Raw genomic sequence first — 12,353 nt, 5'->3', positions numbered from 1 at the left:
ATATGCGTTTTATGTGTTATGATTCAGTTTGCATCATGGGAAAATATTCTGTTCACCGTGTTGGTTCGTATGAAACTACCAGCCTATACTGATTCACTAGTCCGTCTTTCCAATGAAAAGAAAAATTTGGCAGAGAATCTTTGAGGATGGAAAAAGAAATAGCTCTCTCAATAATTTTTTTAACTATTGTTGAAATTAGGTTGACTCATCTTTCCCTCCCAATCAATCTATGATACACTATGTTTCCACGAAGCGCATCATGTGGATTTGGAGTAATGTTACCATGCGAGTTGTGTGTTTCTATGGACATTCACATGATGCGGATTGTCTCCGTCATCTTGTTGAAAAAAAGGTAAAGAATTGTAAGCTACAAGTTAATAACTAGCGACGCATGTGTTAGTGATGCAAACACGTGAAACTCAATCGAGAAAGGATGGTGGAAGTATTGAAAATGTTTTAAATTGAATAGCTGATGTGGTATTTTAATGCAAATCATTCGCAAGTTCTGTTTCTATTATTCCCAAGCAAGATGGATTCGATAAAGTTTTGCGATTCACAAAACTCACTTATCTTACGGATTTATATTGTTTCCATGATGCGGTCAACTCGGGAATTGGCCCAAATTTGCGAATCATGGGTGTCATGGAAACATAGGGATAGAACTGCGGCTATTTAAAAATCTTCGATGGAATGTAGGCACTGAAGATGAGGCACGAAGTAGCGGAGGAGTCCTGGCTCGAAGCTTCATTTATATATTATATACATTTATGCGTATGTTGCAAGTGTGCTTCTACATATTTTCTAACTATTTTTATGAAAATTTTGATAAATTTTCTTTTCTCAAGAAAAAAATCCAAACTTTTTTCGTGTGTCTCTTATTCTAGATTGTCGATGAGCATGACAAGAATTGAATCGCTGATATTTTTATATTCTCGAAGATCGGCAAGAATATATCTATGAACGATCATCGTGCCAACAGAGCTGAACTGATTTTATAGTTCGATTCTGTCACAAGATTGTTGCTCTTGGAAAAGTCGAAATCAAGCTGTTTGCTGTCAAAAAATAGTTCTAAATTGCAAAACATTAAATACCTATTTAAAATTAAAATAAATTATCAAAACAAAAAATACTATTTGGGACATGTGTAAAACAAGCTATCGACCTTGACATAGTTCCACCTTTATAGATTTTCTAGGTTTAATTTGGAATGGCTAACCTTGAGTAGTGCCTGACAACTCCCAAAGTACATCTGTGGCCATACCTTACAGTGGTCCCAGCTACTGAGTGAGCCATCGAAGAGGATGTTTTTAGGCTCACTTCAAGGAAAAGTAAATTGATGAACGCCGCTGCTCTTTAGTTTATAAGATAGTTTTATCAAAGTCTATCTAGCATTTTCATTTTTAATTAAAATCGTACAACTAGTTTTTCCGCAGCAAAATAAAATAATAAAAATTTTGATATCGCGATTTTCCGATAGAAAGGAAGCTAAAGGTTATCGACCTACAATGCTACTTAACATTTACAACCAGAAAAACTCTATGTCCTTGACATTGTTTGATGAAAACAAATTAAAGGGTCAAGTCTTGCAAGATTTTTCTAATTCGTTTCACGGCCATAGACCTAGCAGTCAATATGACCTTGTTCGTGGCTATTTAGGTCTCGCATAATCCCATGGTATGTCTATACAACTCCCTGGGAATAAATCCTTTCTTGGTAATTAACAGAAGTATGTGTTTCCACAATTGGTTCGTTGACTGAACCAATTTGCTAGTCACATAAATTGAGATCGGTGCATGAATGAAAGGTCATTTCCTTTCGTATCTGTCCTAGCGTGAGTGCACCCATTCTCTTTATTGAATCTCCTTCACTGAGTCACCTATTCATTGTGACTGTATACACATTTACATAATAAGTCTATTTCATTTCCAAGTAGGAATATTGTACTAAACGCTTTACAGGGCAGTTGGTACTACAGCATATATTACATATGTTCCTATACGAACCACGGAGTGGAGCGCTATTTATAAATTAACTGGGCATTGTCCTATGATAAATGCCATTTATAGACGGCTAAATTGGCGCAATGCTAACTAAATTGGCACATTGCCAGATTGGCGCTAAGGTAAGGAACCGGTCTAGTCTGGTTGCAGTAAGATGGAGAGACAGTCTTACCAAAAGACAGTGTTTGAAAGGTGTCCTCTACGATGCATGGGAACATGCAGATTGGCAGAACCAAATGTTTTTACGTTACAATAAAGCTATGCGTCAATGTTCTACAACTACCATAGCATTATGATGGATGGATCGTTATTCATGTGATATCTGACAGACCAAAGCAAAGGTTGTCCTCAGTTGTCGTCAATAATGGTATCAAAACCAATCGCATGGAACAGAAATCTCCTACGAAGCAGTATTCCAGCAATTATTATGGTTTGAGTCAAGGCCGTTGACATATGTTAATAACCGAGGTTTAATTGACAGCATACCTGCAAACCTCAATGACAAATATGCTTGATTTGTTGTGGTCCAAAACTCAATTGAAGCTATAGGCTTATTAAATCCATATAATAACCTCTGCACTCATTTAAGAATTCTTCCTCTGCAATCTTTTAAAATAAAATTCAAACTACACCTACTGTTCTCTGACCAATAATACCATTCACCATCTAGCCTTACCAATTTTAACATTTTTATATTATATACGTTGTTTTCATAACTAGAAAATTGTTTTCATAGATATGCATAACTATTTTCAGAGAGCTTTCATTGGTCCAATTTTTGTTTAAACAATCATATCAATCCTCAAGCTTGCTTTTTATATATTTTATGCATTCAGTTCCAACATTATTATATTAGTTAGACTATTCATTGGTTTTTTAGTTAGACTATAGTTTTTTTGCATTGTTCTGTTTTCTTTTTTTGTTATACAGTGCTTTTTAGTTAGTTTACTTGCTGTGGTACCTTGAGGAAAACGTGTTGTAAAATATGACTATTGCTTACCACAATAAAGATTGCTCATATACATATACACGCAATGGCTTCAAAGAGTTGGAGATATCACTGAAATCTGATCACACTAGAAGCAGTTGTTTTATTATATTAAGTATTTTTGCAGATTATGATTGCATACAGGCACTCTAACGGTAGTCATCTTGTTGCAATACTTTTGGTTAATCACTTGAAAATCAACATCACCAAATTTAGTTTTTGCGCAGGTGTTTTGAATAAGAAATGGCGTAGAATGCGAAGGCTAAATATAGTGGTACACACTCGTAGAAGAGATAGAAGCTGCCCTCAGAGCCGGTTACGCTCATCGAGTCCTACGTGATTCACGAGTGTGAATATGTAGAACTAGCCAATTACACAGCAAGCCTGTCAAAACAAACTACTCGTTCAGCGTCATTCATTCGCTAATCGCTATGTGGCAATATAGGCTATGATTCATCAATACAAGCCTTTAGCGCTACAAACCGATATGGTGTAACAATAGCCGTACCTCAGCGCCTACTAACTCAGAGGCTAACTCAAAGTCCATCCAATGATTACTACATTACTAGCCAATCCTGTTCAAATGGGCAAACAAAGGGAGCTGGCTACCTCACAATCAACTAAGGACACTGTATATGGCTTGTGCCTCAGTTAAATTCCTTATAATTTATGGTGATGTATTGCTTTGTTTATGCATCCTTAACACCTGTTACTGTAAATCATTTGAATTCTAAGACAATCCTACGAAGATGCCATGTCTAATAGTGTTGACTATGAACCAGTGCAATTCTATGGTGAATTTAAGCAGCTGTTGACGAACTACTTCTTATTTCATTCAATCAAGACAGACAACTTATGGTTTTTGGTTTTATTGTTTGTATCATAACAGATACTAAAAATTCAAAATAGAAAAAGTCACTGTTTATTGCCCAGTTGGCAAAAAAAGTAATGAACTGGCTATGCAAGCCAGCAATAAATACCGTGATTCAAATAAAACAGCATTATCCAAACTCTGTTGAATTTAATGAGGCGTGACCTAAGAAGACCAAAGGCTGATTCATTTTCATACTACTATCTACTAGTGAGCATGATGCAATCTCCTCTAGCCAGTCATGCCTAACGTTGGAATGTTAACTATGTGTATATCCGGAATTTGATCAAGTGATGAATCTACGCGGTTAAGGCAATGGAATCTCTGCACAAAGCGAAAGTGTTCATTTCTGTGGATGTCTCATAATTGGATCCGACCTCATGAGAGTCTGTGGGTGACAGTTCGGAAAAACTTTGACTAAATATGTTGACAAGATAATTTATTTGAGTAGTATCCATAGGTACAGGTTTGCAGGTGTCCTCGATCAAGGTCGTTTCACTACATGAATGTGATCTTGGCCTTTTTAGGTTTGTGTACAATGGTGCCTGATAACTTTCGGTGCTTTCGTTGTCGCCGTCTGATTCAGCATAGTCTGTAGTAGCTCTGCGTTTTAGACACTGTCCACAGGAAGTCACTACAATAGTAGTAAAACACACATATATATATGGTGATTTGGCATTGATGGTCCAAAAATAAAAAACTGAATTACGCTTATTAAAAGATAATACAAATCAATGTGCCTATATATTACCTGGAAGCTGTTTTAATGCTGGAGGGTTATTCTCCTTGTCTGTAGTCGTATTGCCACTCTCACTAGCATTAACCAAGTCAGTGAGTATGTCGTCAATAGGTTTTGTATGGCCGGTTTCCTCAGGCTTGGTAGCAGAACAGGTTATTGGCAATAAGTCCTTTGAGCTATCAGGAACAACTGTTAATTGAGTGTACGTATGCGATTGTGTAGCACCAACTGTAGAAGATACCTCAGCTTCTTGTACTGGTCTAGTACACGTTGAGGGCTCTTCTTCTTCGATAACGGACATGGATCTATGCGAAGAAAATCTCTTGACTTTGGCAGGAGTAGAATCCGTACTAGTCGAACTAAGTTCGTTTTCATTAGTAATAGATCGACTCTTTACCTCTGTTACATAAATATTTCTGGCTTTGTGTAGCACTGAAGCCACTAATAGACTTTTTCTCAAGTTCAGTCCGCATTTGGCCTGCTTCGATTGCTGTATCTTGCCCAATGTAACTGTTATCAGCTTGGTTACTTCGGTTTTACGAGTAAGAGCTGACATTACGATGGTTGCAAATCTCTTCAGTATCGAAGTGGTTAAGACGAATGTCTAGAATAAAACTAACGTCAAAAAGCGTTCACGTTTTAATATAGTTTGGCGCAAAAAATCCCAACGACAAGGAAAAGCCACGTTCCAACCAGTAATGGCTTCCTTTGAATTGTGACGACGCAATAACGTTAAGCGTAGTTGATGAGTTAGCCAATCAAATTCTAGACAATGTTGATAAACCTATCAAAACACCTAGCAACTATTGACGTCATGTACAACTAGTGTTAGTTTTATGAACTCTTACTAAGCCGTACAAGTCGTACAATATGCTGGAATTCCAGCGTCACGCGATTTGCGCTGGCCTTGATAAAGTATGCCTTGATGAAAACATTTTTGAATGCTAGTGATCGGCTAAGTCAATACAAACAGCTGACAAAATTTCCATAATGAAAATAATTTTATTTCCATTATGAAAAATTTAGAACGATTAATGTTTCTAAAATTAAGTCAAGAACACAATTCCTAGCATTAGCAAAAGTAAAACTTTATATTTTAAAAGTTGTGTAACAGCAACACTGATGCATTAGCCAAAAAATTTTTTACTTTTTTAATTAGCTGTAAAAGTGATTAAAAAAAGGTGTCGATACAAATAGAGCTATGACTCAGGTGTTTACTGTGGCACTCTAATGCAGTTTTAAAATCACCTGACAAAATAAGTTTTAATGAAATAAAATGACGAGAACAGCCTAGTAATTTAATACAATATACATAAAAATGTTTAAAATAATTGTTTTTTGGAAATTCTAACTGATATAGAAATTGAAACGTTCATATTTCCAATTGACCTTCACATTTAAATCTCTTGAAGCAACTATAATATTGTCTTGCTTTTTAACACAATATTTATTTGGTTCCGAGTTGTCTTTTCATAAGTAAACAACTCCTAAATTGCTGAAATATAACATTGTCCAGATGAGTAAATGAAAACTATTGACATAAACTAACTGAACCCAAAGTATTCCAAACTATCTACTGACACATAAATGGTCTGCTGTCTATGATGACCTTGTGATGACCTCGCTAACCAAAAGTCGTCTTATGTCATAATAATTAACCAATATTGTTGGCCAATTACTGACACAAAAACCTTTTAGTGGGTGTTTGAAAAAAAACAGTTTAAAAAAACGTTAAAAACAGTTTAAAGAATGTTAGCGGACTTTTTCATATGCCATTAAGTGAGTCTTTTTTACTGTTAAACTTGAATTTGAAAAATCTGTTTTCAGAAAATTGAAAAAAACATTTTGAACCCTTCAGCTCTGATTGTGCTCATTGGAAAGTTCTAAAATTAACGAGCCACGTTTTTGTTCTCACCTTCATAGCCGGAGTGGTGCAAGATTAAAAATTTCATTTGTTGAAACATATTTGACCTGATCCGTCTTTAACTTAACTCCATGACATCTGACAATACAGATGAGGAGTTGTTGTCTCTCAACACTTTCAATTTGTTATTACAGACTCACTAACTTTGCTAAATCCGTATCTACTTTTTGGGGTAGTTACTACTACCCCAGTACATCTTTTCAGGAATCGTCAGACCTTGGTGTAATAAAGTCTTTGTCTAGGTTTGAGGTCTTTTGTTACGCCAGATGTTAGCTAGCCTGTTAGTCTAATGTTGTTAGTCTAATGTCAATAGTCATTTTCATTGGTTAAAATTCTAAGGATTTCGAATCGCTTAGCAATTACTTCAAATGGGATTTGTGTATCGGCATGACTAAAAATCTCATAACTATTTGAGTGGGATTTTTAAAAACAGTATTGCAGTAAAAAACCTAAAGATCTCAAACCGCTTAGTAATTACCTCAAATCTGAGCGTATTACATATGCCTAGATTCGAAGTCCTCCAGATGCACCGCTTTGTCATAACTAAAGCAAGGAGTAGATAACTCCAAGTTGGAAGCAAGTTTACATTAATTGTTACACACATAATCGCCTGAGCCCCATTGGTTGTTAAAATTTAATTTTGAATAAGAATTGGAATAATTTTATTCCAGTTTACTTGGATAGAATCCAAGTAAACAAATCACTACAATTAATAAAAACATAAGATGATAATAAATATATAACGATTATAAGAAACATATTTTAAAAACTACAACAATTAATACAAACAACAATTTTAATTATCATAAATTCACATGAAAATAATCAGAGAAAAGTTTCCTAAAAGTAGAAGTTTGAACGCAAAATATACTCTGTGTAATATAATAAACAGACATCGTTGAAAAGTGGTTCGAGCGCACCGCTCTTCAATCTTCTATAAAATGTGTGCCTTCTGTTACATATTCATGCGTAAGTAATATTAGCCATAATAGTTGCCATTAGATGTTGACAAACACACTCTGGTCACTCCATACACTTACTGAAGACAGTAAGAGTGTTGCTTTCTAATCACATACAATCAATAATCAATAATAATCAATAATCATATCAACAATTCAAGTAACGTCAGTTGAGAAAAATCCTTGAAATAAGCCAGAGATTATTACATGGTACGAGGGAGGTCGTACGAGGAGGTGACGCTGAGGCTATGGATGAGTCCCATCATGGAGGAGGATGGACAGCTAAACTGTGGTTTAACGGAAGTATGCGGCAGCCATGTTGGGGCAAGGGTGGGCAGACAGATCGGTGGAATGTAGAGGGTCTCATCCAGTGAGCATTTAACTGTAACGATATAATCACTGTTAGACAATCGTTTTACCAGCTTGAACTTGCAAAATCTATACCGGTATATATATAACTCTCAATATCCGTCTGTCTGTCCAGCTATAGCCATTAAAATTTAAAAATAAAATATTTGCTTCGTGCTGGATTCAATCTCAGAACCTCCCGCTTCTCAGGTAATGATCTTTCTAATTAAGCCACGCTATTCATTAGACCTTATGAGTGGTTGTGTGGTTGAAATATACATAGCACTAAAGCTTGCTCTCACGGTTCTCATTGGTAAATTTAGCAATACGGATAGTAGCATACTCAAATTATGAATTGGCAATGTGCCAAGCTAATGGCAAGTGGCAGGCAACTACATTAGCTGCAACTGTTTATAAGCTGTTTTTTATACCCTTGCAATGCTGGGCATTCGATTACTATGACAGAAGTATAAAACTCACTGCTGGAGTTGTCCTCTGTTGTGTCTTTAGTTACTCGCTTTTCCTTTGCCCGTCTGTTCTGGAACCAGACCTGCACCTAAAGAGGAGAGAAAAAAAACTTGCAAAGAGTGTTTCACTAGTCACGATGTTGCTATAGTTGATATTGGCTATTCCTTTCCAGTTGCAGCGTTCTGCGTCGCTATTCTGTCCGTGTTGTTGCAACTATCGACATCATAATCACACTTTTTGATCTGAGCATCTTAACCGCGATCAAGTTCTGTCGGATTTAATCTTGAAACATCCTGGCAGTCAGATTATCTCAAACACCAACAACAATCACAAATGATAGAAACGTACCGATATTTTCTGATAAAACCTACTTAAATTTTGTGTAAGTTCTTGTTTAAATTCTTAAAGTTTAAATTTTTTAAAGTTTTTCTAGAAGTGTGCCTAAATTCATATTTGTTTTGATTCATGTCTTATGAGATGATGAAATCTGGACAATGATGCTAATTCCACTGTGATCAAGACCAACTTACTGAAATGTTTTGATGACAACTATGCTATTTGTAACAAAAAATATTTTTACGAAAATATGCTGTTGTCTCTATTGGTGAGTCATTGCACGTGTTGCGCTATTATTGATTAGTTTGTAGAATTATTGATTGATGATTGCGATCGATCGATCAATAAAGTTGGGATCAAACATACTTACTACTCTCGAGTTCAGACCAGTGTCTTTAGCAAGTTTCTCTCTGACAACTCGGGGTGGTTTGCTGCCATCGCGGTATGCCTTCTTTAGTGCCTCGAGTTGCTTAGCAGTGATGGTTGTTCTCGGTCTTTTATTGGTATTGTCATAATCTAGCAAAGAGAGGATAACAACAAAACTCTCTTGTAAGAATGACTTTATTTAATTGGTTAACACATTAAATAATGAGATTTGATTGGTCAGCTTTTAAAATGAGTTTCTTAAACTTTTAGTAAAAGTAATTTGTACATCAATGAATAAGTGTTTCAAAATAACTTTTTACACTTTTTTACAGACACATGACTCCTTCATTATTTAAAAAAATCTGTTTTAAATGCTGATAAGTTTTTGGTGAACAGCGTAAATAAAATAACGCAATTGGCTACCTTTCCTTTGGGCCATATCGAAGTCGAGCTTGCACAGGAGTTTGCAGCTCTCCATTCTGTAGTAGTTGTCTCCACTCTCCAGTTGATGGCCACACGTTGCGCATTGGAAGCAATGAACATGGTAGAGAAAGTGTGAAGACCTGTGAATATAGTCGTGGTGCTTGAGGGGAGCATTGCACCCTGAGCAGCACACTGAGCTTCAAAAAAAAGATAACAACAGTAATTAGATTTAAATAAAACAGACAATTTTTATATATAACTCTCAAAGTTTGTGTGTTTCGGTTTGTCCAGCTATAGCTATTAAAAGTTAAAAATGAAATAACCTTTTCCTTCTGGATTTGATCTCGGATCTTTCTGTTCACCAGGCAAATAGTTTACCAAATAAGCCACGCAAGGTGGATGGAATCATTGGGCGATATATGGGTAAAAATACGTATACTGCTCTGCGTACGGCGCAACGCAATGTCATTTTATGCTGGCTCTCATGGGTCTTATTCAAAACCCTACTCAAATTAGTCATTGGCATTGTGCCAGGCAAATAGCAAGTGGCAGGCAACTACAATACCTGCTACTGTTTATAAGCTGTTTTTTAATACCCGTGCAACGTCGAGCATTCTGCTAGTCTTTACTATAATAGAAGCTATGTCCGTCCGCCCTCCGCCATGCTTAGAAGTTGCAAAAAAGGTTGCGCTCAGCGGGGTTCGAACACATAACTGTTGACTAGCCAGACTAACACTACATCACTTGCACCAATCAGCCACCTTTTTATACTTTTGTATAATTGTGTAGTCACTGGCACCTGATAATCTCTCCGACTGCTAGGGTAAGTAAAAATAATAGTGTAAATAAATTTATTAATTAAACTATTTATTATTATTCGAATGTGAGTCAACAATATTCTGCTATAGACAGGACCTCATGTCATGATCTTTTTCAGATGCTTGGATTAGAGATTTCACGAATTTCCTGTAGATGATACTGAGGTGGTTTCCTCCCTCAGGTTCTGTCAAAGTGGTCCCCTTAGCACATGAGCAATTTAAAACAGGTCACTTTTCCTGGCATCTTGTAGTGGGGGACTGACCTGCTGCCTGGCAGACGGGAGTGTTAACCACTAGATCACAATTGCCGACGCCTTATTTGAATAACCAATCAAAATATTACCAAAATTTATTTTTGTAAAACAAATAATAAATTTGTTTTAAAACTATGCACGGCCCAAACATGCACAAAAACACGAGCATTAAGTGAATCGGCAAACAGTTTGGGAGCTTAAGAAGATGACCCATCTTCAGAATATGAATCTTCAGCTAAACAAATTTGAGTTGAAAATCTTTTACAGATCCATTGATTCCCATGATGTCATAAAATTTGTAAAAAACTGCCAAACAGCAGAAGAGCATAACACGCTGCATACCAGGGGTTGTGCTTGGAGCAATAGAAACGGCCTGACTGGTAGAAACAGGTGTCTGTTAGCTGGCGCGAGCAACTGACACATTTGAGGCAGCGTTCATGCCAAGAACAGTTGATGACTCGCATGATATAGCCGTCATCAATCTCAAGGCCACACGCCGCGCAGTTCTTTTTCTTCCGCTTTTCGACTTCCTCTGAAAAAGAGTTGAATGCTGACATGCACCAGCCGATCAGCACCAGCCAGTCTACTCAAAGTAAACAGCAAAAGAACTTGCGGCATGTTTATAACCTAGTTATCCAAGGAGTAGCTTTCTGAGGAGCTGGTAGTTCAACCATGCCAACATTCTGTCACTAGCAGCAAGGATACCTACTAACCACAGTAGTATCTCCATCCCTACTACAACCACCCACTCACCATGTAGAACAGTGAGAAGGTGCTTCTGACTATTAACTGGCAATCACAGATGTAATGACCTCGCTATTATTCATGTAGCAAATTTGTTAAAAATTTACATGTATCTAGACAAGTTTTTTAGCTGGTGTTTAAAAGCTGTTTTGAATGAACTGTAAGAAACTCCTCTTGAAAAGTTGTTCACAAATTTTAGTCATCCAAGGCTAAAATTTGAATTCGTCAAATCTCATGAAAATTTGGTCAAAGAAATAAAACTTACATTTTTTTTTAATTTGCAATATTTCGTTGCAATTTTTGCAAGAGCTAGTAAGATTAGTCTAACAATTTTTTTAAATTTAAGAGTATTTCCTAGGAAGTTTATTTTAATTTTTGCTAGAATTTGGTAAGATCGAAATAAAACGATATTTTCAATGAATCAGTTTTAAACGGCGAATAATCTCCAACATGCAGATAAATCAACTGTGTTTTTACCATTATCAGGAGAAGAACTGCTCTTCTCATCCTTGACAGACATATTGACAGTAGTTTATAGTCCCTCAACTGCTCTCACCCCTTCCTTGTAAAAGAAATTTCATGACTGAATGCATATAAACAATAAAGTTGTGTTAATCTAATGATGTGATAAAATGATTTAACTAAATAAATGTTTATTATTAAAATGCTGCATGCTTACCTTCCCAATGTAGGTGATGTTCATGGTCAGAGAATATTTTGGAAGTGACACCGAATAACAGGTTGAAAATTGCTCATTTAGGGATGCGCAGTTGGAAGATGAGAAGAAGAATTAGCGAGTACAGATTGAGTGGTGCGTGCTGCAAGAGCCATAGAGTAGAAGAGCTTTTATTTGTCCGATTAATTAAAAAGGAGCGTAGACAGACACGATATCTGCTAGTAGCCTTCATAATACTTTTAAATGAGGTAAAAATTCTCCAATCTTAGTTAATGAGTTATCTGTACAAGTATTGTATGAATGTCCACCACCAAAAGAGGATAGTACGTTGCCTTTACAGCGCAGACTAAAAGAGGGGAGATATATCCACCCCTGTGGTCAGACGCCGTGCCCGCTGAGCCACTACTGTGACAGCGGAGCTGTCAACTATTACACAATG

The 12,353-nt window shown here is 36.4% G+C and overlaps 2 protein-coding genes across 2 annotated transcripts; both read right to left on the bottom strand.

Annotated features, from left to right (window-relative positions):
- Positions 1-3,841: 3,841 nt before the first annotated feature.
- LOC137398659 (uncharacterized) lies at positions 3,842-5,299 on the bottom strand. Its single transcript, XM_068084844.1, has 2 exons — positions 4,611-5,299; positions 3,842-4,493 (listed from the first exon to the last, which is right to left on the bottom strand). Exons 1-2 carry the CDS (start codon positions 5,152-5,154, stop codon positions 4,159-4,161), a joined length of 879 nt encoding a protein of 292 aa, XP_067940945.1. The 5' UTR covers positions 5,155-5,299; the 3' UTR covers positions 3,842-4,158.
- Positions 5,300-7,684: 2,385 nt separating this feature from the next.
- Positions 7,685-11,758, bottom strand: LOC137398435 (LIM/homeobox protein Lhx3-like). Its single transcript, XM_068084545.1, has 6 exons — positions 11,716-11,758; positions 10,837-11,026; positions 9,423-9,619; positions 9,004-9,149; positions 8,310-8,385; positions 7,685-7,863 (listed from the first exon to the last, which is right to left on the bottom strand). The coding sequence occupies exons 1-6, from the start codon at positions 11,756-11,758 to the stop codon at positions 7,685-7,687; spliced, it is 831 nt and encodes a 276-aa protein (XP_067940646.1).
- Between the last annotated feature and the right edge of the window lie 595 nt (positions 11,759-12,353).

Source organism: Watersipora subatra, chromosome 6 (genome assembly GCF_963576615.1).
Source record: "Watersipora subatra chromosome 6, tzWatSuba1.1, whole genome shotgun sequence".
NCBI classification, from domain to species: Eukaryota; Metazoa; Bryozoa; class Gymnolaemata; order Cheilostomatida; family Watersiporidae; genus Watersipora; species Watersipora subatra.
The sequence above is the reverse complement of the archived record's forward strand: the minus strand, read 5'-3'. Positions and strand labels throughout refer to the sequence as shown.